This window comes from Elaeis guineensis, chromosome 13 (assembly GCF_000442705.2).
Source record: "Elaeis guineensis isolate ETL-2024a chromosome 13, EG11, whole genome shotgun sequence".
NCBI lineage: Eukaryota > Viridiplantae > Streptophyta > Magnoliopsida > Arecales > Arecaceae > Elaeis > Elaeis guineensis.
The window spans coordinates 68,693,907-68,721,764 of NC_026005.2; the positions used below are offsets into that span (position 1 = coordinate 68,693,907).

At 38.3% G+C, this 27,858-nt stretch overlaps 1 protein-coding gene across 2 annotated transcripts; it reads left to right on the top strand.

Annotated features, from left to right (window-relative positions):
- LOC105056149 (alpha-L-fucosidase 2) lies at window positions 1-27,832 on the top strand. 2 transcript variants are annotated; one of them, XM_010938245.3, is made up of 10 exons: window positions 4-367; window positions 868-1,013; window positions 2,421-3,376; window positions 20,809-20,941; window positions 22,854-23,012; window positions 24,145-24,369; window positions 24,504-24,605; window positions 24,744-24,879; window positions 27,118-27,313; window positions 27,399-27,832. In XM_010938245.3, exons 1-10 carry the CDS (start codon window positions 151-153, stop codon window positions 27,718-27,720), a joined length of 2,592 nt encoding a protein of 863 aa, XP_010936547.1. In that variant the 5' UTR covers window positions 4-150; the 3' UTR covers window positions 27,721-27,832. The 2 variants fall into 2 exon arrangements, with proteins under 2 accessions (XP_073103877.1, XP_010936547.1); XM_073247776.1 differs by lacking the exons at window positions 27,118-27,313; window positions 27,399-27,832 and adding an exon at window positions 26,120-26,346 and having other exon boundaries at window positions 1-367.
- Window positions 27,833-27,858: the final 26 nt, after the last annotated feature.

Genomic DNA, 27,858 nt, shown 5'->3' on the forward strand with positions numbered 1-27,858 from the left:
CCTCTCCAAGACGTCTATCCACTGCTACAGAGTACCTACCGCTCTCAGGCGTCTATCGTCTCCTCCCTCTGCTGTCTCCTCTGCTTTCCTCTTCTTTCTTCCTCCCCCAATCTCTTCAGCTTTTGGTTTTTGGACTCTGTTTCGATCTCGATGGAGGAGGGCGAGGAGTGGGTTTGGGTGCAGCCTCCAATGGAGGCGGACGCGGAGTGGTGGGCCAGCGGCGGAGGCGAAACGGAGGACGCGCGGCCGCTCAAGGTCCAGTTCTCGGAGCCGGCGAAGCACTTTACGGACGCCGCTCCCATCGGCAATGGCCGCCTCGGAGCCATGGTGTGGGGCGGTGTCGCCTCCGAGACGCTCCAACTTAACCGTAAACAACCACCATCCACCCCTTCCTTTCTCTTCTTAATTTTATCTAAATCCATGTCAAGAAGATAGGAGGCCCAAATGCATCTCTCTGAGCTATTAGTTATCATCGCATGAATTTGTCGTATATTAAAATTTTGCTCTGCTTTATTATAATGATCGAAGAATATTTGCGAGACTTCAAACGAGTAATTAACTAGAGGCTGTTTCTTTTCAGACTTCGGATATAATTTATTGGCGAATAGCCCTTGTACTTGACATGTTGTGCGATGGTTAATGAAATTTTGTATATAAAGGTGTTCTCTTCTTGTTTTCATATCGAGGATATCATACAATGTCGCCCGATTTTTTTTGATGTCTTTCCACTTTATATATGTGCTGATATAGATCTCTACAAAAATCTTCATATTTGCTTGATCCCCTGCCCCAAACTTAGTTTTTTTTTATGCTTCTTTTGTATGCAATAATAAAGTTCATGATGTCCTTGTGTGATTTCTCATGTAGATGATACTTTATGGACTGGTGTACCTGGTAACTATACAGATCCAGATGCACCTGCTGTTCTTTCCAAAGTTAGGGAACTTGTTGACAATGGACAATATGCAGAAGCCTCCTTAGCAGCCGTTGGCTTGTCCGATCATCCGTCAGACGTATGTATGCTAATTTGCTTTCCCACAGCTAAATTTGTGTTTTACTATGGCAATACACTTGTTCTTGCTTGTAGGTCTTGCTTCCTTGCATACTGAAGTGGTGGTAATAACTATTTGTAAGTCAGGTTTCCCCATATAAATGCTAGTCCTGTTCCCTGAACGAAGGACTTTTAACCATACAAAGGTTTAGAAGAATTGTCATTATCATGCACATCTATGAGAAAGGGAACATTCTCCTAGAACTGGGAAGGGACTCTTGTTGGTCGTCTCTTAGAAATGATTTAAAATAGATAGGATTGATGACTACATACCTGAATGGACTAGTATACATTTCTCCATGACAAAATGGTTGCTGCATGGCACAATCTGCCCACTTTCATGTATACTCCTGGTCTAGGAACTTTGAAATCGTTGAGTTTATTGGACTGAGAGCTCCATTGTTAGAGCGGGAATTATTATTTGCACCCCACATGACAAATTTTTCCACATAGTCAAGCAAAGATTACAATAATGCAAGAAATGACATATCTTTGGTACCTTTAAGTAATTATTAGGTTAATCATTGTTATAACTGAATGTCTGAAAAGAAACCCCAAAAATACGTCCAATCAATTTTTCCCTAAAGCCAACCCTACTACAATAGATTTGTTCATATGTCCTATCAACATCAAGGAACGCCTCCTTGTGCAGTGGTTTAGGATCTCATCTTTCAACTAACCAGCATATAGATTAAAGGTTCTGCTTTACCAAGATTTCCTAAAATCCAACATCCAAACACCTTGATAAGTTTGGAGATAATTATGCTTTGTCTATCTTCTCGGTGCTTTTCTTCACAACATTGTGAGTTATATATGTGGGGTTCACTTTTGGGGATTGTAGAACCCATTTTTCTTCATAGATGCACCAACACGAATAAAACTGGGAACTTTCATGATCTCTCCAACCATGCATCTTGCTATGCAGGAGCTTGTGTCCTAGATTGAACAGAATGGAACTACATTTTTTTTTATCTCAGTTCTTATATATATACATATATTTTTCCTCCGATGAAATTGGTTTCTTTCTCTATCATCCATCCTGTTTACCTTTGGGAAGTAGGACATGTGCCATATACATGAATTGGTCAATGTTGATGGAATTGATCATCTTCCATGATATTATTGCTAAATTTGCCTTCTAATTTATGTTTGTCAGATCAACATGATGCTGCAGTTTACACACTTTACATGTCTAGTGGAGTTTATAAAATATGTTTCTGTATTAGTGCTTGAGTTGAATGATGGTCGATAATCAACATTACACTAGTTGAAAGCTTGCATGATGTGCTAGATAAGGAACAGTTTTCAGCCTTTCTTGGCTGTCATAACTCTCTGCTAAAATTCTTCTTATAATCATTTTTAAATGAAGGTATACCAACCTCTTGGCAGTATCAATCTAAACTTTGCTGACTCTGATGATGCATATTTTGCTTATGAAAGAGAACTTGATCTGACTACTGCAACAGTAAATGTCAAGTATATTCTTGGTGGTGTAGAATTCACAAGGGAACACTTCTCCTCAAATCCACATCAAGTGTTTGTGACAAAGATTTCTGCAAACAAATCTGGCTGTTTATCCTTTATAGTATATTTAGACAGTAAATTGCACCATCATTCTAGTGCGAATAGTGCGAATCAAATAATCATGGAAGGTAGCTGTCCTGGGAAAAGAATTCCACCAAAAGGAAATGAATCTGAAAATCCAAGTGGAATTAAGTTCTCTGCTATTCTGGAGTTACAGATAGGCGGTGATGATGGTAAAGTGCAGGTTTTAAATGATAGGGAGTTGAAAGTTGATGGTTCAGACTGGGCTGTATTGCTTCTTGCAGCTTCTTCATCGTTTGAAGGGCCATTCACGAAACCTTCAGATTCTAAGAAGGATCCTACTTCGGCATGCTTGAACACATTGTCTTCAGTTAGGAATATATCTTACTCTCAGCTACTTGCATATCATTTGGATGATTATCAAAATCTTTTTAATCGTGTCACCTTGCAATTGTCAAAGGTCTCCGGTGATGCGCTTAGAGAAAAAAGATTGGCCTTTCTAAATCAGATCCCTATTCAGAGTAGTCCTGCATCTGATGGTGGTGTGTCAGGATTGGTAAAACTGAACTCATCAAAAGTTGATTCTTCAGAAAAATTAATGGTTGACACTTTCAAAACTACTGCAGAAAGGGTCAAATCTTTTAAAGATGATGAGGATCCGTCATTGGTGGAACTTCTATTCCATTATGGTCGTTATTTGCTTATCTCTTGTTCAAGGCCTGGGACCCAGGTTGCCAACTTACAAGGAATATGGAATAAGGACATTGAGCCGGCGTGGGAGTATGCTCTTTCCTGATAATACTACCTCAGTTGTTATTTATATCATATTTTTTCCCTAAATAAAAACTAAGTGATGTATGATGTTGTCTACTGCAATTCTTATAGATACCATATTTTTTCCCTAAATAAAAGCTAAGTGATATATGATGCTGTCTACTACTACCATATTTTTTCCCTAAATAAAAGCTAAGTGATATATGATGTTGTCTACTGCTACTACTGCTGCTGCTGCTATTGTTGTTGTTGTTATTATTATTATGCTCATCATCATCATCATCATCATCGAGATAATAGGAGGGAGATCCACTTGCACTATAAGCCCAACTACTTGTGAATGCACCACCCAAGATTTGAACCCAAAATCTCTAGTTCCTAAAGAGAGGCTGCACCAGAATAATACCTTATCCACCGTAATTATCTGGTCCAAAATATTTAGGAATGCTATCCAAGATTCAAACCCAAAACCTCTGGTTGCTAAGAGAGGATAGGAGGGAGATCCACTTGCATTATAAGGCCCAAATACTTGGGAATGCACCAACAAGATTCGAACCCAAAATCTCTAGTTGCTAAAGAAAGGCTGTGCCAGAATAATGCCTTATCCACTATAATTACTTGGTCCAAAATACTTAGGAATGCCATCCAAGATTCAAACCCAAAACCTCTGGTTGCTAAGCAGAGGGGTGTGAAGCAGGTGTATGACCATGAGGATAAAGCCCACTTCACAGATATGTTGATATCATCATCATCATCATCATCAGAGAGAGAGAGAGAGAGAGAGAGAGAGAGAGAGAGACCTACCTATTCTATAATTACCCAGACCCAAGTACCTAGGATGCACTATCTGAGATCCAAACACAGAACCTCTAGTTGAAGCAGAGGGGCGTGACCATGGGGATAAACCACAATTCACATATATGTTGATGTTATCATTATTATTGATTTGCTGTTTATAGAATGTGCTTTGTTAGGCTCATTTGTAATCTAAGATTACAGGTACATATGTAACCATTTAGGTTTCACCACTTTTCTGGAGACATTACGGAATTAAAGCAAATGCAGGGTCACCATATATTTAGTGAATTGCAAATCAAAGTGCTATTGGCTAAGTTGGCCAATCAAAGGTTGGCTACTCTGTCACTTCCGTGGGCAATTTTGCTTGTATATCATCTTAAGCAGTTACCACTCTGCTCTAAGAAGCACTACTGAAACATATTATTACACGAGCACCCAAAGCTGGCCATATTTAAAGGCTGGAAGCCCAAACCTTAGCTCAAATGCAACTGTCAGATCCTAACCCAGGCCATAGTCCATGCTTGAAGCTAACCCTTGTACAATATCTTTAGCCAGAATTAGCATAGGTCTCGCTCAAACCCTATCTCCTCTGGCATATGCCTATCTATTGTGAAACTAGCCCGAATTGTAGGAGCCTTGGCCTATGTTACGTGGACACTTCATTATTAAAGCTTTTGAAAGTATTAACACTTTTGGATACTTGGACATGGCTGGATAGGATATGACATTGTTGGACACTCTGAATTTTCTTGCTGATGTCAGCAAAATATGATGCCATATGGCACTTCTATCGTGTAGTGGACTTTTAAATTCAAGTGCAAAATGTCGCAAGCAAAGTGACATTATATTTAATAAGCACCACGGTTATGTGAACACTTTAAGTGAAGTGTCAATAATTTTATTGTATTATCAGTTTCAATGTCTTAAGTCTTAACACATCTTATAAATGTTACGCACACTCATCTGTGTGTAGTGTTCAGCACTTGCATTGCACATACTTGGATCAAGAAGAGGGAGCAGATATATGATTCTGATAAACAGTCTTCGTAGAAGCATTAGGACTCTAACATTGCTAGAAGCATTTGGACTCTAATATTGTAATAAATATTAGAAAATAATTATGGAAAGACCTTAGCTGCCAAGCAAGCTGGACTTTGATGCTTGCTCAATGTATGTAAAGAAGAGATGCATACACAATTTCACTAATTTGTTTATATCTATATGTACATGTGGACATATATACCATATACGTGTATATTGATGTATGTGTGCCTATATGTATTATATCATACCACCATTCCTAGATGTATGGAGGGTGTCATATTTGACACTTGAGAAAATGTCAAGCATGTAAGCAACCCTACCTAGTCTTGAAGTACTCATAGCCAGACTGATTCATTAGGACCAAACGTCATATTGATCCAACTCCAAAACTTAGTAATACAAAATGATAGTTTGTCCATATTGAAAACTCCTCAAGAGTTTGAACCAGCACCCACTTGTTAGGTCGGTCCTTCGTATTTTTAAAATGTTTACCGTCCTAAACCTATAAGGTACCCTCTCCTAAGTTTCGCAAAACAAGATAAACAATAACTAAATATACATTTCACCACCACAAGCCATAAAAATTTTTCTATTGTAAAGATCCATGAATATCTAGATTATGGCACCAATGTTGTTCAAGGTTTGTCGAACTAGTATCAGAGGTTGTATTGGCTGGTGGCTGGTTCAATATGATATGAGTATGTACCACGCCGTTTCAGGATGAATAGAAAATAATGAGAGGGAGGGGAAGAGGGAGAAGTAGGGAGAGGAAGAGAGAGGGGGAGGGAGGAGGAAAGAGGTAGGGGGAGTTGTTCTGGACGTGGGGGGAAGAGAGAGATGGAGATGGAGGGAGGGAGAGAGAGGGGGGGGGAGAGAGAGAGAGAGAGAGAGAGATCCTAACCCAAACCCTTGGAGAGGGAGAGGGAGGGGGGGAGAGACCTTAACCTAAACCCTTGGGTGGGCGTGGATGGGGGGGAAGAGGAAGGAGAGGGAGAGAGGGAAGGAGAGAGAGGTGCCGTCGGTGGAGGCTTCATGAGGGTGTTGGGGGAGAGGAGTGGCCAGAGGAGGCTTCAGAGGGCATTGGGAGAGAGGAGCAACTGGAAAGGCTTTATGGGGGTGTCGGGTGAGACAGGAGCAGCCACATGTGTTGGGAGGGGGGAAACGAGGCTCACATGATTGGGAGAGGGAGAAATAAGCCTTGACTTGTGGGCTTATATACTAAATCGGTATACTGAAACATGCCAGTAACTGATCGATCTAATTTGGTATGCCCCAAATTAGTCAGTTTGGTAATCCTTGGTTGTTTCCATATTCTCCACCTAAATCAAACTATAATGCTCCTCCCTTATGCTAATATAAAGGACAATAAAATCATGATCATACTTGGAATTTGCTAATTAGCCCTTCATTCACCTTACTTTATGGGTCAACCTCATTGAGAACCAAAGTTTCTATTGTTCCATATCACCTGGTGCATGGCATATCACATTAACCTTCGTTCACCAAACCGGATGGAATTATCTGGTTCGGGGCGTGCCGAACTAGATCGATGGCGGAGTAGGATGGTTCTGCCATTTGAAATGAGACACTGGCGAGGAGGGGAGAGAGAAGGAAAGAAAGGGAAAGAGAGAGAGAGAGAGAGAGAGAAGGGGGAGGGAAGGATAGGGAAAGATCGGGGAGGCCATCAGAGGCCGCCAAAGGGCCATTGAGGCCACTGAAGAATCGTGAAGACCCCGGATGATCGAAGGAGTGGGGGAGAGGAAGAATTGGATAGAGGAAGAGAGAGGGGAGGGAAAGAGGGAGAGATTGGCGCTAGCCGTCAGAGGGCCATGAAGGCCCCGAAAGTCCTCCTTGAAGAAAAATAAAATCTTATTTCCTTCAATCAAATATTGGATAATAGATCCGTATATAAGTACATAGAGGGTGACCTTATTTAAGGATCAAATCTCAAAAAATAAGGAATCAGTCAAAGAATCAGGAAATGTAACAGAAAAGAAAAAATAGGGATTACACACAAGATTTTCTATTAACAGTATATTCTAGAAAAGTAAGTTGAGAGATTTCAGGAATTCTAACACTCTCCTTCAAGTTGGTGAATAGATATCTTTCATTCCCAGCTTGCTTGTAATTTCTTGAAATCTTGTCATAGGTAGTCCTTTAGTTAAAATATCAGCTAGCTGACTATCTGATGGCATATAAGGAGTACTAATCAAGCCACTCTCCAACTTCTCTTTTATGAAATGTCTGTCTATTTCAATGTACTTAGTTATATCATGTTGAACAAGATTATGTGCAATGTTGATAGTAGATTTGTTGTCACAATACAATCCCATAGTTCTTTCTATCTTAATTTTGAGATCATCTAGAATTATCTTCAGCCACGAAAGTTCATAAATTCCATGAGCAATAGCTCTAAATTCGGCTTCACATTGAACCTTGCAACTGCATTCTACTTTTTACTTTTCATGTCACCAAATTATCTTCTAGAAAAGTGCAATAGCCGAACATCGATCTTCTATCCACTTGAGATCCTGTATAGTCCGCATCCGTATAGGCTTCTAGAATCAGTTCTTTTTCTTTGTGGAACAAAATCCCCTTTCGTGGTATGGTTTTGAGATAGTGAAGAATTCTATAAATTGCTTGCAAGTGTTCCTCCTTTGGATCATGCATGAATTGACTTATCACACTTACTGAGTAAGCTACATCCGACCTTGTATGGGAGAGATAAATTAATCTTTCAACAAGTCTTTGATATCTCCCTTTATCAACCGCACCGCTTCTTTCTGTCCTACCTATTCTATGGTTTGGATCAATAGGAGTGCTTGCTGTCTTGCTGTCGAGATTTTCTGCTTCTTTAAGAAGGTCTAGCACATATTTTCTTTAAGATATGAAAATACCCTTTCTAAAGTATGCCATTTCAATGCCTAGAAAGTATTTCAGCTTCTCAAGTTCTTTGATTTCAAACTCTTGAGTTAGGTATTTTTGAAGAAATTTTTTTCAGTTGCATCATTTTCAGTCACAATGATATCATCTACATACACCAATAAAACTATAATTTCATCTTTAATTGAATTTTTGATAAATAATGTGTGGTCTTCTTGGCTTTGTTTGTATTCTATTCTCAACATAGCCTTTGTAAATTTTGCAAACCATGCTTTAGGAGACTGTTTCAAGCCATACAGTGCTTTTTTCAATCGATATATCTTATCTGCTCCAAAATTTTTATTAAATCCAGGTGGTGGCTCCATGAAAACCTCCTCCTCCAAGTTTTTAAGTAGAAACACATTCTTAATATCAAATTGTTGCAGGCACCAACCAAACATAGCAGCAAGGAATAGTAATATCTATACCAAGATTCATGGATTAGGTACTGAAATCCTTGCCGATTGTCGATCAATATGGTACTGTACCATACCATACTGTATCGACAATAAAAAAATAAAAAAATCTCATCCAATGGCAAAAAAAAAATCGAGCCGAACTAGACCGAATCAGTACTGTACCTTACCGAACCAGATCAAACCATCTGATATCGGGTGGTTCGGACCAATACCATACCGAACCGATCGATTTGGTCTGGTTGAGGCTATTTTCCAAAAATCTGATATCATCGGTACGGTACGGTATGGGATGTACCGATTGATTCGGATCGGTACGGAATATCATGATTCGTATAGTGTTCATCTTTGCCACAAGAGCAAAGGTTTTTTGATAATCCATCCCATAGGTTTGAGTATACCCTTGTGCCACTAATCTAGCTTTGTAACTCAAGAGATCCATCAGCTTTATATTTCAATATGTAAACCTATTTGCATCCTACTGTTTGTTTTCCTTTAGGTAGAGTAACAACCTCCCATGTTCTATTCTTCTCTAATGCATTCATTTCTCTTTCATAGCTTGTACCCAATTCCTATCCTTTAATGCCTCTTGTACGGTCTTAGAGATGTCAATCGATTTTAGGGTAGTGAAGAAGCTTCTGTTTTGTGGGGATAGTCTATGGAAAGACACAAACTATAAAATTGGATGTTGGATGCATTTTCTAGTGGTTTTTCTTAAGCAATTGATAAATCCAAATCTTGAGGGGTAGATTCCTTAGGATTAGACTCATTAATAAAGAAAGAAAGGATAAAGGAAGAAGAGATATTAGTTTCTTTACTTGATTCCGGTTCAGACTCATGGACTTGTATCAATTCTCGAATAGGCTTCTTCCTTCTTGAATATTGTTGTAGTTCAGATGGTTTCGGATCTGGTTGCTGCTGGTGTCCTTCCTGGATGGTGATGTTAGATTTTGATGCAGGTTGGCAAGAAATAGAGGATGGCTGAGATGAAGTCTGAGGCCAAAAAGAAGGAAAAGAAGAAGGCAACTGAGTACCACCGAAATAACCAAAGAGAAATGCTTCCCATTCCGTACCTTCTTTTGAACTCTCCCCCTAAAGATAGGAATGTGGAGGTTGAAAGAATGATTTAGTTTCACTAAAGGTGATATCCATGGAGATAAACATCTTTCGGGTTGAAGGATGATAACATTTGTAGCCCTTTTTGGTATTTGAATACCCCATAAATATGCACTTTAAAGCTTTAAGATCGAGTTTGCCCCTATTTTATTGGTGAACATGGACATAAGAGACACATCTGAACACTCTAAGTCAAGGATTCAAGAATCGGTATGGAGCCCATATCGATTCCTGCTCGGTATCATACCGTACCGATCCGTATCGACATTAAAAAAATCAAAAAAATTTCACCCACCATCACTAAAAAAAAAATCGCACTGAACTGTACCGAATCGGATCCGTATTGCATCGAACCAGACTGAACCATCTGGTTTCACACGGTTTGGGCCTGTACCGTATCGAACCAATCGGTACGGTCCAATTCGGGCCATGTATAAAAAAATTGGCCAGAACTGTGCCGATTTTTCACCGATACGGTGTGGTGTGTACCAGCAGATTCAGATCGATACGGAATACCATGCTCTAAGTGATAGGTTATTGAAAAAATGAAACTCAGGATGAAATTCTGATAATATCTGAATAGGACTTTTATTGCTTGGGAGGCGAGAGGGTATCCTATTTATTAAGTAAGCTGCTGTTAGGACTGCCTCTCTCCAAAATCTTTTTGGAACATTGGACTCAAATAGAAATGTTTAGGTAATATTAAGTGTCTATTTTTCTGCTCAACCATCCTATTTTGTTGGGATGTGTCGACACAAGAAGACTCAGAGATAACTTCCTCTTTCTGAAAGAAAGTAAAGAGAGTGTGATTAAAATAATCCCTGCATTATCAGATCTAACTCATTTTATAAAGATCTTGAACTGAGTTTTTATCATTTTATGAAAAATGGAAAAGATATTGCTTACTTCAGACTTCTCCTTCATTGGATATAGCCATGTAGTTCTAGTGCAGTCATCAATAAAGGACACAAACCATTTAGCCCCAGCGAAGTTAGGAATTTTAGACGGCCCCAAACATCAATATGCACTAAGAAAAATGGTTGAAAGGACTTTGTATTATTCAAAGAAAATGACACACGATTGTATTGAGTAATTTCACAAGTGTCACAATGAAAACTTTCAATGGCAACATCTTTGAAAAGTAAAGAAAACATGGTCTTGGGCACTTGAAAAGGTGGATGACCGAAATGAAAGCAGTGAAGCCAAATTTCAGATTTGTTTGTGGAGCCAGAATTAATGGAAGAAGCACTTCGCGAAGAGTAGGAGAGGATTAATCGAGTCCCTTTATCGATAGAACCACCGACTTCTTCAAGATAGTAGAGTCAGTCCATTCTGTTCTTTAGCGAATCCAATCATCCTCTCTGTAACCTAGTTGTGGAGGACACAATGAGTGGGAAAAAATATTATCCGACAGTTTAAGTCTTTGGTAAGTTGATGAATAGAAACAAGATTGGTGGATAGTTTAGGAGCATGTAGTACATTTTATAGAGAGAGAGAGGAGTCAAATTTATGGTGCTCTAGCCCGCAATGGTTATAGGAGAACCATCAGCAACAGTAATTTTCTTATTTTTTGAACATGGTTTATAAGTTTCAAATTTAGTGGAGTTATGTGTCATATGATTTGTAGCTCCGGAGTCCATGACTCAAGAGTCAAAGTGGGTCGAGTTGTCAGCATTAAAGATTTTAGAAACAAGGCACTTATCACATTGAGCCAATGAACATGAGCTAGATGAATTAGAGAGGGATTTAAGAAAACCTTGTAGTTTTTTAATCTCTTCCTTATTAAATTCTTTGAATTTATCACCATCAGGAATTGGTTTTTCTTGAGAGGTATCTTCTTTGTTCATGAAGTTGGCCTAATTTTTTTGCTGTACTTTAAATCCTCCATTCCGACTAAGGACTTGTGCTTTTCCATGAAGCTTGCAACAATTTTCTTTTGTATGTTGGAGCTTTTTACAATAGATGCATCAGAGTCCATCTTGGTGGATTGTTTAGAAGAATGATTATTAGTGGTTCTGTCACCCTGCCCTTGCCCAAGGTTATTAGGCTTATTTCTTCCATCCACAGCCTTTATAACATGGTTTTGAAAATCGGACCGAACCACCTGTTCAGAGCGTACAGAGTCGGATCGATGCGGAATTGGGTTGGCTCGACCCTGATTTTGGGCACCTGACAAGGAAAAATAAAAAAAAAAGGAACCACCTGGTTCGGCCCTGAACCGGATGGTTTCATTTTGAATTGGACGGTACACAGCTTTACCAAGCTGAACTGCTCGGTTCGGCTTCTTTCTTATTTTTTGAGACAAAGAAGAAGACTTCTCTATTTCTCAATCTCTCTCTCCCTTTCTCACTCTCTAACACTAAGAGCGGCAAGAAGACTCCAAGAATACGTGGATTAAAGCCCTTTAAAGTATGTTTCTCCTTCCCATCTCTCTTTTCTTTCTTTCTCTCTTTTTTTTTGAAAAATTTATGAAAAATAAAAAAACAAAGAGAAATCATGTTATTTTTTTTGACATGATTTTAATATATATTATAGATCTATGGATGATCTACATAATGATACTAAAATCATTAATTTTTGTTAAATATATAATTTTTTAAATTAAAAATATATTTTTAAAATAAAAAATTATTAAAAAATAAATCTTAAAAAATAATTTTAAAGTCAAATTATTGTTTAGAAATTTGCAAGCTACTTTTGATATAAATTTGATGTCTATTTATCAACGTTTTAACGCATTTTGCGTACAGTAGCCTGGGCCTAAATTTACAAAAAAATATTTTATGCATATCCACTGTCTAAGAAAATTATATGTAGTATCCATGGCAAGATTCTATATGAGTTTAAGATCAAATTATTTTTTCATAATTTTTTAAATTTTTAATATATTTTATTTTAAAAAATAATAAATAATTTAAAAAATATTAAAAATAGATAAATAAAATATATTATTTTTATGTAATTATTGAAGCGATGTGCTTATCAATTTTCAGGAATGGATCCATTAAAAAAGAAAAAGGATCGAGAATATGACATTAGTTGGGAGCATGGGGAGATGCTCTCAAGTCGGCATCATTGGAGATATAAATGATGTAGCATAGAATTCAAGGAAGGAGTTATATGGTTGAAGCAATATTTGACTGACGGTTATTCGGATATAGATGTGTATCGTAAGTGTCCACAAGAGGTCCGTCAGTTAATGAAGAAATATTTTGCTAATTTTAAAGTAGCAAAGGAAAGAAATTTAATGAAAAAGGTAGAGGTAGACCGTTGAGCAGCAGAGCCACCTTTTATCACTCCAAGGAGTCAAAGGAAGGATCTGTTTCAGATGATGAGTAGGCACAGATCGAGGTTGCCATTCAGACGAGCTTAGATGATCAATGACAGCTAGAGAAGGTAGTCAGGCATAAAGCTGGATTTGGATCATCGGCTTATGAGAGTGGATCAGGCTCAGGGAGCACTGCAGTAGAGTTTGAGTCATGGTTTAGGAGGACATCTTTAGTTAGAGAGCCCACTAGTAGAGGCACTAGCCGTTTTGCATTCATGTTGGGAGCATTTGACAGTAGAAAGAAGTCCTCTACAGAGATTTCAATAGGAGCTACTATCCACGATTTGGATCCACATACATTTTCTTGCAAAGATTTTAAGCAACAGAGGATTGATACTATATTAAGAAAAGATAAGAAGAAGGATATGTGGTAAGCTATTGGATCTTAGATTCATTTCAGTCACATCCCAGCAAATGCAGCAGACAGTCCATATTATCGCTCTATCATTTCATCAATACAGACTGCTAGTCCAGATATAGATCATCTAAGATCAAGAGACATTCATGGTGAGCTTCTTGACCAGAATAAGAAGGATCTTGAAAAATGGATTGCCTCATATCAGAGCAAGTGGTCTGTGTATGGGTTGATTGTGATGTGTGATGGTTGGACTGGTCCTACTAGATGAAGCATCATCAACTTCTTGACATATTGTGATGGAAAAATATTTTTCATAAGTCTGTTGATGCTTCAGCTGAGGGCATGATGCCAGCTACATCCTCAGATTGATGGAGGTGGTTGATCAAGTAGGAGAGCGGAATGTTGTATAGATTATCATAGATAATGGACCACAGTATAAGGCTGCAAGAGAGATATTGATGGAGCAGCAACCGCATATTTTTTGAATCTCATGTGCTACATATTGTATCGATCTGATGTTGATGGATATTAAAAAGATTTGTAAGATACAGAAGGTAGTAGAGTCAGCATAGAGCATCATCAGATTCATCTACAATCATACATGGGTCCTATCATTGATGCGGTAATTTGTTGGGGATGATATATTGAGATTAGATGTCACACGGTTTGCTACTAATTATATAGCACTTGATAGTCTAATTGATAAGAAAGTACATCTACGTCAGATGTTTGTCAGTCCTGAGTGGTAACAGAGCAGATATGCCAGAATGGGTACTGAGGGGAGCAATGTGGAGAACTTAGTGACGAGACAGTCATTCTGGAAGTGGGTCGAGAAGATAATGGCAGCTATTAAATCTCTATATGAAGTGCTTCCGATCATGTATGGTGAGTGATACCTCCAAATAGACTTCTTATATTATATGATGGAGAGGGCAAAGGAACAAATCAAGGTGGTAGATCCACAGCATGCCGATGAGTACATCAAGATCATGGACCATCGATGGGACTATCAAATAGGTAGGGAGTTGCATTTAGCAGGCAAGCAGTAAATTAAAAATTCTTTCAAAATTTATATAACTAAACTTAATCAATTATGAAAAATCTATGTATAGCTTATTATCTGAACCTGAGGTTTCAGTACTCTATACCTGAGATTGGCATAGATGAAGAACTTTTGTTCATCCTATGAAATGTAATAGATAAGATGGAGCCCGATCCAGACATCGCGGCTTTATGTCAGAACAAGTAAGTTCAATAATATTTATTAACTTAGCTATATCTTCAACAAGTAAGACATTATAATAAATAATTTTTTTATAGACAAAAATATTTAGAGAGGGCACAGAATCATTTGGAAGTAATGTAGCGATCAGAAGCAAAGCAAAGATGAATCCAAGTATATATTAATAAATCTATTATCATATTGATATATTCAATCTTCTTTTTGATTTTACTAAATTTTAATGATTTTGTAGCTGAATGATTGGTGCATTTTGGTGGATCCGCATGAAATCTGAAGGATCTTGCCATTAAGATCCTCTCCCAGATGATTTCATCAAGTGTATGTGAGCGCAACTGGTTGACTTTTGTCCTTATCTACAGCAAGTAGAGAAACTATCTAAAACAGAAGCACCTTAATGAGCTTGTGTATGTGTACTATAATTTAAGGCTGGGGCTCAAATGCATTGAGAAAATTCAGCTGAAGTATTCAGATCCGACTACGAGTAATTTTATTGATGAAGATGAAGATCCGATGATCAGATAGGTTATGAGTCAGCAGCAGGAGCCAGAGCTTGATTAGCTAGAATCGCCTCTATGATCTATCAGTTTTGTTGCTAGTGAGGTTGGGGTGGACGCCTCTCAATAGACAAATAGTAATATTTTATATAGACCTCTAGTCGATACGCTACAGCATCCACCCTCGCAACCTAGACAACTAGAACAGAGCATGATGAGAGGGCAGGCAACTGCTATGTGTGGAGATAAAAGAAAAAAAAAGATGGTTGTAGCCTCAGTAAAGAGTATTCGTTTCACTCAGATTCGAACACCAGGCAGAGCGGTGATGATAGTTTTCAGCTACTTATGGATCTGATTATCGTGGAGGGATCGGAGGATAGGCGACGCAGCTGGTTGGTGCTCTTCAATTCACTGGTGAGTCTCAGTTTATGCACGTCATGTAGGATAGGGACCACGATGTGCGAGTTAGTAGAGCCTGTGACGATACGATTTCATATAGACGACAGAATATGATGCAGCTACAGATGACCTCGTACGTGGAGATGTATTAGATTCAATCTTGTATTTTAGATCTTCTTATCTGCAGCCACAGGCAGCCAATGATCTGTATAGATATGGATATGGATATAGTGCATTGGAGATATCGTCTTCTAGTGACTACTATTCTATGCAATCTGGAGCATCTTATGGATCGAAATTTATTGCCATTATATTTGGATGGGCTCCTTCATAATCAAGCTATCAGTCTGATGATACCTCTCAGAGCCAGGACCTCAATGAGAGATCGAAGATGAGTTATGATCTAGCATGCTTACCTTATGAAATGAACACAAAGGATTATAATGCTATGTGGCTAGAGGGATGGATTGATGTTCCTTCTGACTATGTAAATGATCCAGATATTTATAGATATCAACGGTCGATCAGATTCTGATGAACAATATGTATTGAGTATTTTTAGATTTTTTAATTGATTTAAGTACTTTAGGATCCAATGATATCTAGTTCATGTATTGATTCTTTAGGATGCTCAATAACATAATATCATACTTAGATTCATGTTACATGCGATTAAAGATGTATCGAAGTGATACGAATAGTAATGAATACCACTCAAGGTTCCCAAAGCCGGAATCGAAATCCATGTCGATCGATTGGTGGTACGAGTTGGTACAGATCCGTATGGGATCGGATCTGATCGGCGTGAACTGACATGACAAAAAAAGATCCAGAGGGAGAAAAGAAAGAGAGGAAAAGAGAGGGGGGAGAAGGAGAGGAAAAGAGGGAGAGGGAGAATATGAGAGGGCTCTGGTAGCCACCAAAGGCTGTTGGAGCTTTTTTCGAGCTCAATACGTGTGGAGGGAAGAAGAGAGAGGGAGAGACTCATTGGAGGCCGTCGGAGGTCTCTGGATAGACGTCGACGCGACTTCTCTGACAGCCGACGAGCGAGCATGAGGGCGGCCGACATCAGGCACGTCGAGGACGGCCTCCGCCCTCCTCCTGTGCGGAATAGGGGTTCGCCCCTATTTCGTGTTTTTTTTTTCTTTTCAACGAGCGAAGTCGGCAAATAATATGCCGACTCCACCTTATTTTTTTTAAAAAAAAATTATGCCAATTGCCGACTTCATGTGTTAAAATCAAAAAAAAAAATCTGAAACAGAGGCGAACCCCTGTTTCGAAAATGAAGAAAGGGGCAAAGCCGCAGCGGCCCTCCTCCGGCTTGACCACTGTCAGGCCTGTCGGCGTGGACTCGTCGGCCATCGAGGATCTTGTGACGGAGGCATCATCCATATGGAGGCCTCTGACGATCTTCGAAGGCCCGATAAGGACCTCCCACTCTCTCTCCTTCCCTCCCTCCGTGCGTACCAATCTCGGCAAGACATCAGATGGCCTCTGGCGACCGCTGGAGGCCCTTTCTTCCTCTCCCTCTCCTTTTCTCCCCCCTCTCTCTTCCTCTCTTTCTTCTCCGTCCCTTCGAGAATCGATTTGGATGTTGGAACCGTCCCAGTTCCCCATTGGTCTGGCTCGATACGGGATGTACCGAATGGTTCGACACGGTTTTAAAAATCCTGATACCACTAAATATTAATTTGAGCTTTAAAATATTAAATAATTCATAAAAACTTGATTGGACACCCCCTCCTAAAAAAAAGAAAAAAGCAAAAAAAATTGGCATGCCGGTTCGACCAGCATGCTTGCGTACCGTATGTTGGTACGGTATCGAACCGATACCGTACCAAATCGGCCGATGATCGAAACAGTCACCGGTACCAGTTTTCAAAACTTTGCTTCATAGAGATCATAGTTGAGCCTTTGGAAGTCTGTGATGCTAGCATGACAGTCTGCTGACTTTCGTTAGCACGTATGATGGAGAATACTTCATTCGATGATGGCAGCCATTCTTTCCCAAGAATCTGAACCCTAACTTAATTAAACTCCACATTAAGTCCTGTAAGAAATTCAAAATTTCGATCCCATTCCATCAAACTCAAAAGGGTTTTGGTATCCTCACTGCATAGCCTCTTAATATCTTGATAACGGTCCAATTCAAGCTAAAAACCATTCATCAGGTTATAATATTCCATAATCAAAAGAGTACCTTGCTTGGTGATTGAAATCTTCATCTTGACCTCATAGATTACAGGGGCATTTTTCATCTTGGAGTATGTTTGACGAACCGTTTTTCATATATCTCTAGCGGTAGGAAGAAACATATAGTTTTTACTGATATCAGGTTGCCTTGAATTCCATAATCAGGACATGATCATCGAGTCTTCCTCATCCCACGTGGAAAAGTTTGGATCATTTGCACTAGGTCCAGTCTTGTTCAAATGACGAAGTTTTCCTCTCCCCTTGAGAAATATCTTAACAATCTGCGACTATTGAAGATAATTCTTCCCATCAAGTCGATAAGAAGGATTCATGTTTTTAAGCTCTCCATTTGGTCCATTCGGTAAAGATCCAAAAAGCTAGTCCAGTAGAATTACTGCCACAGTTTAAGAGGTTTTCGACATTTTTAGAAGATCGAAAAAATAAAAAAAATTAAGAGAAGAAACAATCGGATATGAATGGCAAAGGCAGATGTAACTAAGGAAGATCTGATCGGCAATAAAGGCACAACCAAGAACAATCGGCGATGAAGACCGATAACTCAGCAATGAAGGCTGACGAAGAAGAAAAAGCCCAAAGACAAAAGCTCTGATATTAGGAAGAAAAATAAATATTATTTCTTTCAATCAAATATTGGGTAACAGACTCGTAGATAAGTACATAGAGGGTGATTTTATTTAGAGGATCAAATCCGAAAAAAATAAGAAATCACTCAAAGAATCAGAAAATATAACAGAAAAGAAAAAATAGGGATTACACGCAAGATTTTCTATTAACAGTATATTCTAAAAAAGTAAGTTGAGAGATTTCAGGGATTCTAACACTCCTTTTCGGGATGGAATTGTTTCGATCAAATTATATTTTTTTTGCTGGCTTCTAACAAAATAAAAAAAAAATCGAAAGGATTATAGTTCCTTTTTCGATATGAAGGAGCCAATCATCCGGGGGCCTCCGTGGCCCTTCAATGGCCACTGCTGAGGTCTTCGCCATCTCCCTCTCTCCCTCTCTCTCTCTCTCTCTTCAATTCTCTCGCTCCCTTTGTTTTGATCCAACGGAGATTGGAGCCGCTCCTCTGGTCATCTGGGGGCCTCCATGGCCCTCCGGTGGCCACCACTGGGGTCTCCGCCATCCCTCTCCCCCTCCTCCTCTCTCTCTCTTTTTCTCTCTCCAATTCTCCCCCTCCCCCTGTTTCGATCTGGAGGAGGGCGGAGTCACTCCGATCATCTGGGGACCTCCATGCCCCTCCAACGGCCACCACTGGTATCTCCACCATCTCCTTCTTCCTCTCTCTCTCTCTCTCTCTTTCTTCCTCTCTCTGGTTCTCCCTCTCCCCCTCTCTCTTTTTTTGCTATGTCAGTTCTAGCCCGATATAAAATGATTACAAGGGTGTACCAAGCCGTGCTGCCCGCCGACAGGTCTAGAGTTTGGTACCAGCATGGTGAACCTTGATACCAACCTTATGCTGTACAGTACACTATGAAGGCTCAATAAGGTGCCATACCAACACATGGTATAGCTAGTAAGCCAACTCTGGCAACATGTATCTATATAAGGGCATTATTGTACTAACCCAATCAATACTATTAAGATATCGGTACGGTCTCTGGTACTGAGATTTGAAAATTTAGTTGGAAACTATACCAAAAAGTTAGTAACATGCCAATAATACTAGCAGTTAGTCTTTTCTCCAATCCACTCAATTCAATGACTTGCCTTTCGCTCTATATTTACCCCACTTCCACACCAAACTCACCTCCTACAAGATTCGGTTGTCTACACGAAGCTCTTCATGTCTGAACCTACATTATCATCCTATACAGCAACATGGCCATTGGCACAACCTCATAACCAGATTATGTCACTGTATATAGTCCAACCATACCAAAATGCAAATTAGAATCATTTCAATCTTCCATAACTAGGCAGAAGCTTCCATTGGCCTGGTTCTGGGGAATGTAAATGAAAGCTAATTAGGCCTCTGTTTTGGAAAATCAAGGATCTATGAATCTATATGTGCTGCTTCTTATTTTAGGTAGGTATTGTGCTTCATCAAAGTAAATCCTATTGCAAAGTAATAGAACAAAGATTACCAAGAAAATGGAGAGAGGGAAGAATTGACTTCTTGATAATTGAAACTACTTTGGAATTAAAATCAACAACTGTAAACCTGATGTCTTAATGGTCGGCAGAGTTAGTTGGCCTTGTGATGGAATAAGGATATGCAAAACTAGGGCTGGAAAGAAATTCTTCCCATGCAAAATGGTTTAAAAATAAAAAGGGTGTCACACTATAATAATAGGAGTTTGAGCAATTCACTTTCATCAAATTTCATATACAAGAAAAAAAAAGACGTCTGCTGCTATGCTCTACTATCATTTGTTGCCCTTGATTATTGAGGAATATTGATTGCAAGGCAAAGCAGATTACCCTTCATAATGTAGGGACATGCAGATATTTCTGCATATTGTTGAATTCTTTCATTCCATTTTATCATGAGAACTCATGAGTAACCTTTCATGAATGTCCTCCCAAAGGATTCAATGTCAAGCAGGGAGAAAACTCTCTTGATGAAATGAAATGAAATATAACCGGGCAGTTCAGCTGAATTCGTGTCAGTTTAGGCTGGTTCAGGCCCTGAACCAAGTCAACTGCTTGTTTCATGCCATTTCCAACCTGGTATTGGCCTGGCTCAGGGTATGGAAAATGCTGGTATAAGCTAAATTACTCCCAAACAATAAAGGAACAGGTTTAGCTCATCTTTGTGCTAAAATGACCACTGGGGCACATAAACTAGGAATTTTAAGAAATTTTCAAAGGTCTAAATAAGGCTGTGACTAGTTTTTGTGCATTGTGTCAGAGTATCATACTCTAACTATTTATTTATTTTCTGTAATATCTATATCCACTTTTTGGCATATGCTGCCAGGAAGTATGAACCTATGACTCACTTAATGAGCACCTCTTCTAATTTTAGATCGAACTTTTAATGATGAATGATGCTTTGATCATAAAAGCATGGTGTATAGTGAGAAACAAATGCATGTAATTTCTATGCACGGCATTGTGTTATTTAAAATTGAAAAGCTGACTGCTGTTTTCTTTTCTTCAGTGCTTCTCCTCACTTAAACATCAACCTGGAAATGAACTATTGGCCATCCCTTTCTTGCAACCTTAGCGAGTGTCAAGAACCCTTATTTGATCTCATTGCTTCACTTGCAGTCAATGGGAGTAAAACTGCAAAAGTAAGATGGTTTTCATGCTTGACTTATCTTCAAATAATGTATCTCCTAGTAAATTGTGTGGACTCAAAATTCCCAAAAGTATTAAAAAGTTTGCAGCAACAGATATACACCAAAGATTTTTGTTGTGTGGAAATTTTCCATGTCAGTTTACAACTTGCAGAATGATAATTTCTACTTTGTTCAATTCCTTTATTTGGATGTGCTTAGCTGGCTATTATATCACTCTGATTAAATTGATATTTATTTTAACTCTGCAACTGGATTTGTTTTTAATAATGCGACTTGTTTACGTTCTAAGAGGTCAATAGTAAACTACTAAATGTTATGTTGGATTTTGCAGCGGTTAGCGAGTGCCTGAGTGGTAAGTTAATTTTGCAGTTATATAAATAATGACATCTTCCTTCGTGGTATAATGCAGAGATATGCTTGTGTTAGTTGGAGGGACACCAGATTGACCAGGCTATTTTAATAGATCATGGTTTACTATTTTATTAATTTAATGATCTTCACCGACAGGATTATCCCTCTACATCCATGGTTGGATACTTGAATGTAAATTTAGAATTTGATTTTTGTACAGTGAACTATATCCACTTGCAATAAGAATAAAGAAGATAATATTAATGCTTGGCCTCAAGCTAACAAAAATTCCAGTTCGACATGAAAACAACTTCGACTTTTCATACTAGGGATTGCCTGCATAAAGACAGTTTTTTGCATGATCTTTGTTGATTGTCTTATTGGTTGGATATGAGCTATGAACAGTTTTTTTGGCATCTGTTTTTGGTTCTGCTGGCCCTGGACTTGCATCTATTTCATCTGCAAGGAACAAATGATCAATGATGATATTTGGAAAGTTACAATTTAAACATCCATGTTAAGAAGGGGCTAGTTGATATTGCTTTCTAATGCGCAGCTTCCTCGCAAGCATGGAATCTATGGAAGGAGGGAATGATACCTGGAAAAAGTGATATATGGATAAAGATTTTCCAAAGAAATAAAACTTCTTGTGGAAATTCAAGTAGCTGTAGCCTGCAAAGGGGAACCTTTGTTTTCTTGAACTATTTTAAGCCAAGTCACAATGAAATAGAAGAACAACTAAAACAGCTAATGTGCCATGTTAATGTTGAATTAGTTCTAACGATATGCTTAGAAACAGCTAATAAATTTGAATTAGTTATTAAGCACCTCAATACAAAGCTTTTGTAGTGTAGAGCTAGATTCCATGAAGATCAGTTGCCAACTAGGATAACACTGTAGGACCAAAAAGTTATGATGATATAGCTCTTATATGCAACATATTGGGAGTTTTAGGACTGGTGGTGCCATGTTATAGTCTTAACTTAGTTTTGAAATTTTCTTAAAGGCTGCTAGTCATGAGTAGATATTGTAATGCTTAGAAGATATTTCATGCACTTGCACACACAGATCATGTGTGTTTGTGTGTGTGTGTGTGTGAGAGAGAGAGAGAGAGTACAATACCATGTAGATCATTTGCCAAGTAGGATAATTAGGATTCAAGAGTGTAGGACCCAACAAAAGTTATGATAGTATAGCTGTTATATGTGACATGTTTGGGAGTTTCCAGGCTGATGGTAGCATGTCAAAGTTTCCTCTTAATTTCTAAATTTTCTCATCGGCTGCTAATCTTGAGTAGATCTTGTAATGATACTTTTCATGCATGCCCATACACCAACAGTAAATGTATGAGCACTATCAGTGCAAATCTTGAGTTACATGTTTCTAGTAAGTAAAATGTGGCATAGTTTCAAATATAATTAATGATTATTGGCTGACCTACTTCTCCAAAATAATTGCATGGACATTATTATTATTTAACTTTTCATATATATTATCTCTTGTTCATGGTTGTTAATATATCAATATTAAATATCCTTCATAATGCTTACAGGTCAATTATGCAGCAAGTGGTTGGGTGACACATCATGTCTCAGACATATGGGCAAAGACATCACCTGAGCATGGTGACCCTGTGTGGGCTGTATGGCCAATGGGTGGAGCTTGGCTTTGTACACATCTATGGGAGCATTATAGTTTCACTATGGATAAAGTATTTATAGTGTAGACACATTCTTTTGTTATATTATTGGACTGTTAGTATGCATTCCTGTTAAAATATCTGAGATCCCTACTGAATCTACCATTTCGCAAGATCTAAAATTGCAACTATATGGTATTGCTGACCCCACTTCATGAACTGTGCCATCCTATGTCAACATGAGGTATTAGCCAGTTCCTCACCTAAAAAGGCTAGTTGGAAGGTATTATTTATGTTCCTTGGCCCTGTATAAGCACCCAAGATCTATCCAATGCTTAGCTGATGTGAGACTAAATACACACTTGCATGGGTCCTTACACCATGAGTAGATAAAGCGGGGTATTGCATCTCATACTGTACTAGTAATGAACAATATGGGGTTGATATGTGAGATTTTAAAACTTGATTTTGTGAACATGTGTTTACTCTTAAAGTTTCAAGTTTGCTTTTTCAACTAGACAAAATTGGCTGTAGAATGTGGACTTCATATCTAGAATCCTTGATGTGCTCTTCATTTCTCTTGATATTGTAATACCTTTATTTCTTTCTTGTTTCCTTCTTTCTCTCACCACAGAACAATTTTAGTTAGACAGGTCTATTTTGCATCAATGTATTACAAAATTCACATCTTGAGCTATAATGTTATGCATAAAATATACAGTTCCCAAAATATAAATTATATGATTAAAGTACATCGATTATGTTCTGGTGATTTGAACCAATTGGTGCCCAATTTTATTATTTTATCATCATCTCTGTAACAATATGCAAAATCTAAAGCTGTTCTTATGTTGTGAATGGTTTCTTCCTAGATCTCAGCCATGAGGAATAATCTACTAAAAAATGTTCAAAATGACACCATTCCTAACCTGATGATGTTTGAATAAGTTTATTGCCATATTTCATGATGTTCTTTTTTTTCGATGAGTCCCATTGCCTAAGGGAGGTTCAGTGAGTACATGCATGTCCTTTTTCCCTAGGAAAAATAGTAGAGAACGGGAAAAAAACACTGTATACCTAAAGTAACTAAAGTGAAATGCCCAGGCCAATAAAAAAATTGTGTTGGAGTTTTCTGTCAGGTTTGCTTGCTTTTCTTTTGGTAGACGAGTAACGAGGCTTACTAACTTCTCTATTTTGTGTTTAGGGTTTTTTAGAGAATAAAGCATACCCTCTGTTGGCAGGGTGTGCTTCCTTTCTGTTGGACTGGTTAATTGAAGGGCATGGGGGATATTTGGAAACCAATCCTTCTACTTCTCCAGAACATTCTTTTATTGCTCCAGATGGGAAGACTGCAAGTATCAGCTATTCATCGACTATGGATATGGCCATTATAAGAGAAGTTTTTTCTGCAGTTGTTTCATCTGCTGAGGTGACTCAAAGCTTAGTCTTTGCTGGTTAGACATATATATGCTTTGCTAACCTCCTTATTTATCAAATCAGATTCTTACTGCTTTATAGAAAATATCTTATACAAGAAGTTATGCAAATTGTTTATAAACCTAGGTCTTGGGGAGATCCGATAGTGATTTTATCAAGCGGATCAACAAGGCGCTATCGAGGTTGCCTCCAACAAAAATAGCTAGAGATGGTTCGATCATGGAATGGGTAAGAGGAGCCTTTACTTCATTAGTCTTTAATTCCTTATTCTCTTTACTTTGTGGCTGTCTACAATGTCCTATTTTAGTTTTGTTGCCTGTTCTGTGGTGGCCTTAAAATTTTTATATATTTCTATACATATGGTAGGCACAAGATTTTGAGGATCCAGAGGTGCATCATCGACATTTGTCACACTTATTTGGTCTTTTCCCAGGACATACAATGACAATTGAGAAAACACCTCATTTGTGCAAAGCTGCTGTCAACAGCCTTTACAAAAGAGGTTTGTGGAAGAAAAGTATTGGAAAGATTCATTCAATTATGTGCATTTTGTATGGTAAACACCTACAAAATTTAAGAATTATCTTTTGATGATAAAATGGACTAAATCTCTGATCAACCAAGACAGGCTTTATTTTGATTGATTAAATATGTCTAAATTTAGTTATTTGCTATATTATCTGCCTTTGAGCAATGTTAAATATGCTAATTATCTGTAGGATCTTCAGAACTCTATGAGCAAACTGATGCTCGATCGACCATGACAGATGATATCTGCAATCTAAAGAATCCATAAACCACATTTTGAAAGGACTAGTGGTTTGGTGAGGGTAATGATCATATGCTGCTAATTAATTTGATGACTGCAGCAGAGAAAGAAAAAAAAAAGGAAAGAAAACAAGAACTTAATTGAAGCACATTAATTAAGAAATTGGCAAGAGACTAGGACCAGGGCCCCTTTTCCTTCACAGGTCAAAACCATAATGAACATTTTTGTTTTGTCATGTGCAAACTTTAACAAAATATTAGTATGGTCTCATGGTTTATTGGCCAGCCAATCTTTCTAGAAAGAGAACCCTTAAGGGACTCAAAGACGTAAGGAACCAAATGCATCTAGAGTTCAGGGAAGCTACTAGAGATAAGGAAAACTATTTAGAGATTCCTGTTGGTAGGCTCTGTTTGGTTGCTGAGAAAGTGAAGGATGAACAGGAAATTTCCTCTGGTTGAAAAGACAAGAAAAATGGGGGTTTCTATTATTTCATTGCACTGAGAAAACCTAAGTGAAAGTTATAGAAAAAGGCCTTTATCTTGTTTGTTTGTTTTGGATTGACATTGTTGTTGCACTAAGAAAATCAAAGTGAAAGTCATAGACTAAAGTGAAAGTTTTTTTTTCAAAATTGCTACCTTTGAAAAGGGATAAACTAATGATTGTAAGAGAAAAATTTTGACCCCATATTTTCTCTTGAAAATTTTTCATCCTGAAAGTTCTCTGGGCTAGCAGACATTGGAAGAGGATATTTCAATGTAATAAACTGTTGTCTTTATGGGCTGCTTTATAGGCCCAAATAGGGCCTTTGCTGGCCCCTAAGGCAACCATTTTCCATTGTAGGGTGATCATGATAACTATATGACAGAACTGATGTATGCATAATAGTATATCAATATTCGAAAACCAATTACTTCTTATTCTGATACACAATAGAGTTACTGATTGATCCTCTGTAATTTCTAAGTTTTTGCAGGCACTTCATCAATAAATTAGGATAAATCTTCTGAGTTTCATAAAAGAGCAAAATGTTGCTAGGCCAAAAACAGATAAAAGTCGCACATATCAGGTTAACAAAACTATTGTAAACTAAATTGCAAGCTACTGTATCTCAGACTGATGATGGTATTGGTTGTGATTTCTGAAGAACATCTTGATACATTACTATCAACAATCAAGGAAACTTGATATTCTTGAGCACTAGTCACTGGCTGATTATGAGAATGCCTTCCTGTTTTCTGTTGGCTATGATAAAAGGTAGATTTGGATGCTACCAAGAGAAAACTAGACATCTTCTGCATTTTACTTCTGAGTTTTCTCCGAGGCATAGAATAGCATGGAGGGTCTGATATTCATTTGTTGTCATTTACTGTTAATTGTAGTGTGAATTCTAATGAAGAAACTGATTTTTGTTATGCACCACAAGGAGAGGGACTCTGAAACAACCCCAGACAAATGGTATCATGGTTAACAAAAATGTACAAACCTAAGACCACAGACATGGATGATGGGTAAGAAAGATGAGTTTCTTGTCAGAAGACACAATGGATGGGGTGGGGCACCAGAAGTTGTTCGTTTGCTAACTCATCAAGTGGCAGATAAGTTAGCTAGGAATGATGTGCTGCATGATCAAGAAACGTCAAAATGCTAATGCTTCCTCAAGGTCTAAGAACATGTAATCTAGAGTCCGAGACAATCATGTCGTCTATCTCAATAAAACCAATGAATAAGAAAATAACAAGCTTAAAAGATGCATTTGCACAACACAGAATGTTGGCCATCTATTTTACATAGTAACTCACCAAATTGAATGTAGTTCTCATACTGGGATACCCATTATTGATCACGTGTCAACCGGCCCTCAAAATTCTCAACAAGCCTAGCTTTCCAGTTATCTTGAGGGTTCAACTGAATGCAAACATCTAAAGTTTCACAAAATGCTGGTTTCGACTAATGTTTCATTGGCTTTTCCAGGGGATAACGGCCCAGGATGGTCAACCACATGGAAGATGGCTTTGTGGGCCCGCCTTCACAACAGCGAACATGCATACAAATTGATCAGGCAGTTGATCAACTTGGTAGATCCTGATCATGAAATTGAATTTAGAGGAGGGTTGTATAGTAACTTATTCACAGCACACCCTCCATTCCAGATCGATGCTAATTTCGGGTAAATCATGTGATTCCATACTAACTTTAACATATCGATAAACTTTTTCATTATTCCAACTAGTTCTGATACTCTGTCTTTTCAGTTTCGCCGCGGCGATTGCAGAAATGCTTCTTCAGAGCATGGAGCATGATCTCCATTTACTCCCAGCTCTCCCACAAGAAAAGTGGGCTGAAGGTTGTGTTAAAGGGTTGAAGGCCAGGGGCAATGTCACAGTAAATATCTGCTGGAAGAAAGGGGAGCTTCATGAAGCCTGCCTTTGGTCTAAGAACGAAAACTGTCTTAAAAGATTGCATTATAGGGGAACTGTCACCACTGTTACATTATCCCATGGAAACATCTACAGATTCAATAAGCACCTAAAATGCATGAAGACATGCTTGTTGAAAGAAGGAACATTTCGTTGACCATCTGCTATTTTAGATGGGTCTACCAAAAAGCATGGTTTCTCATGATCAACCAATGGAGCTTCCTTTTCTTACTTTCAATTTTAAGTCAGCCAAATACTTTCAACTTTGATATCCAGTTTCCATTTTATATGTGTT

Coding starts and splice junctions, on each gene's coding strand:
- LOC105056149 (XM_010938245.3), top strand. CDS start 151: ATGGAGGAGGGCGAGGAGTGGGTTTGGGTGCAGCCTCCAATGGAGGCG. Junction 1,014..2,420: donor TGTCCGATCATCCGTCAGAC/GTATGTATGCTA, acceptor TTTTAAATGAAG/GTATACCAACCTCTTGGCAG. Junction 3,377..20,808: donor GACATTGAGCCGGCGTGGGA/GTATGCTCTTTC, acceptor TCTTTTCTTCAG/TGCTTCTCCTCACTTAAACA.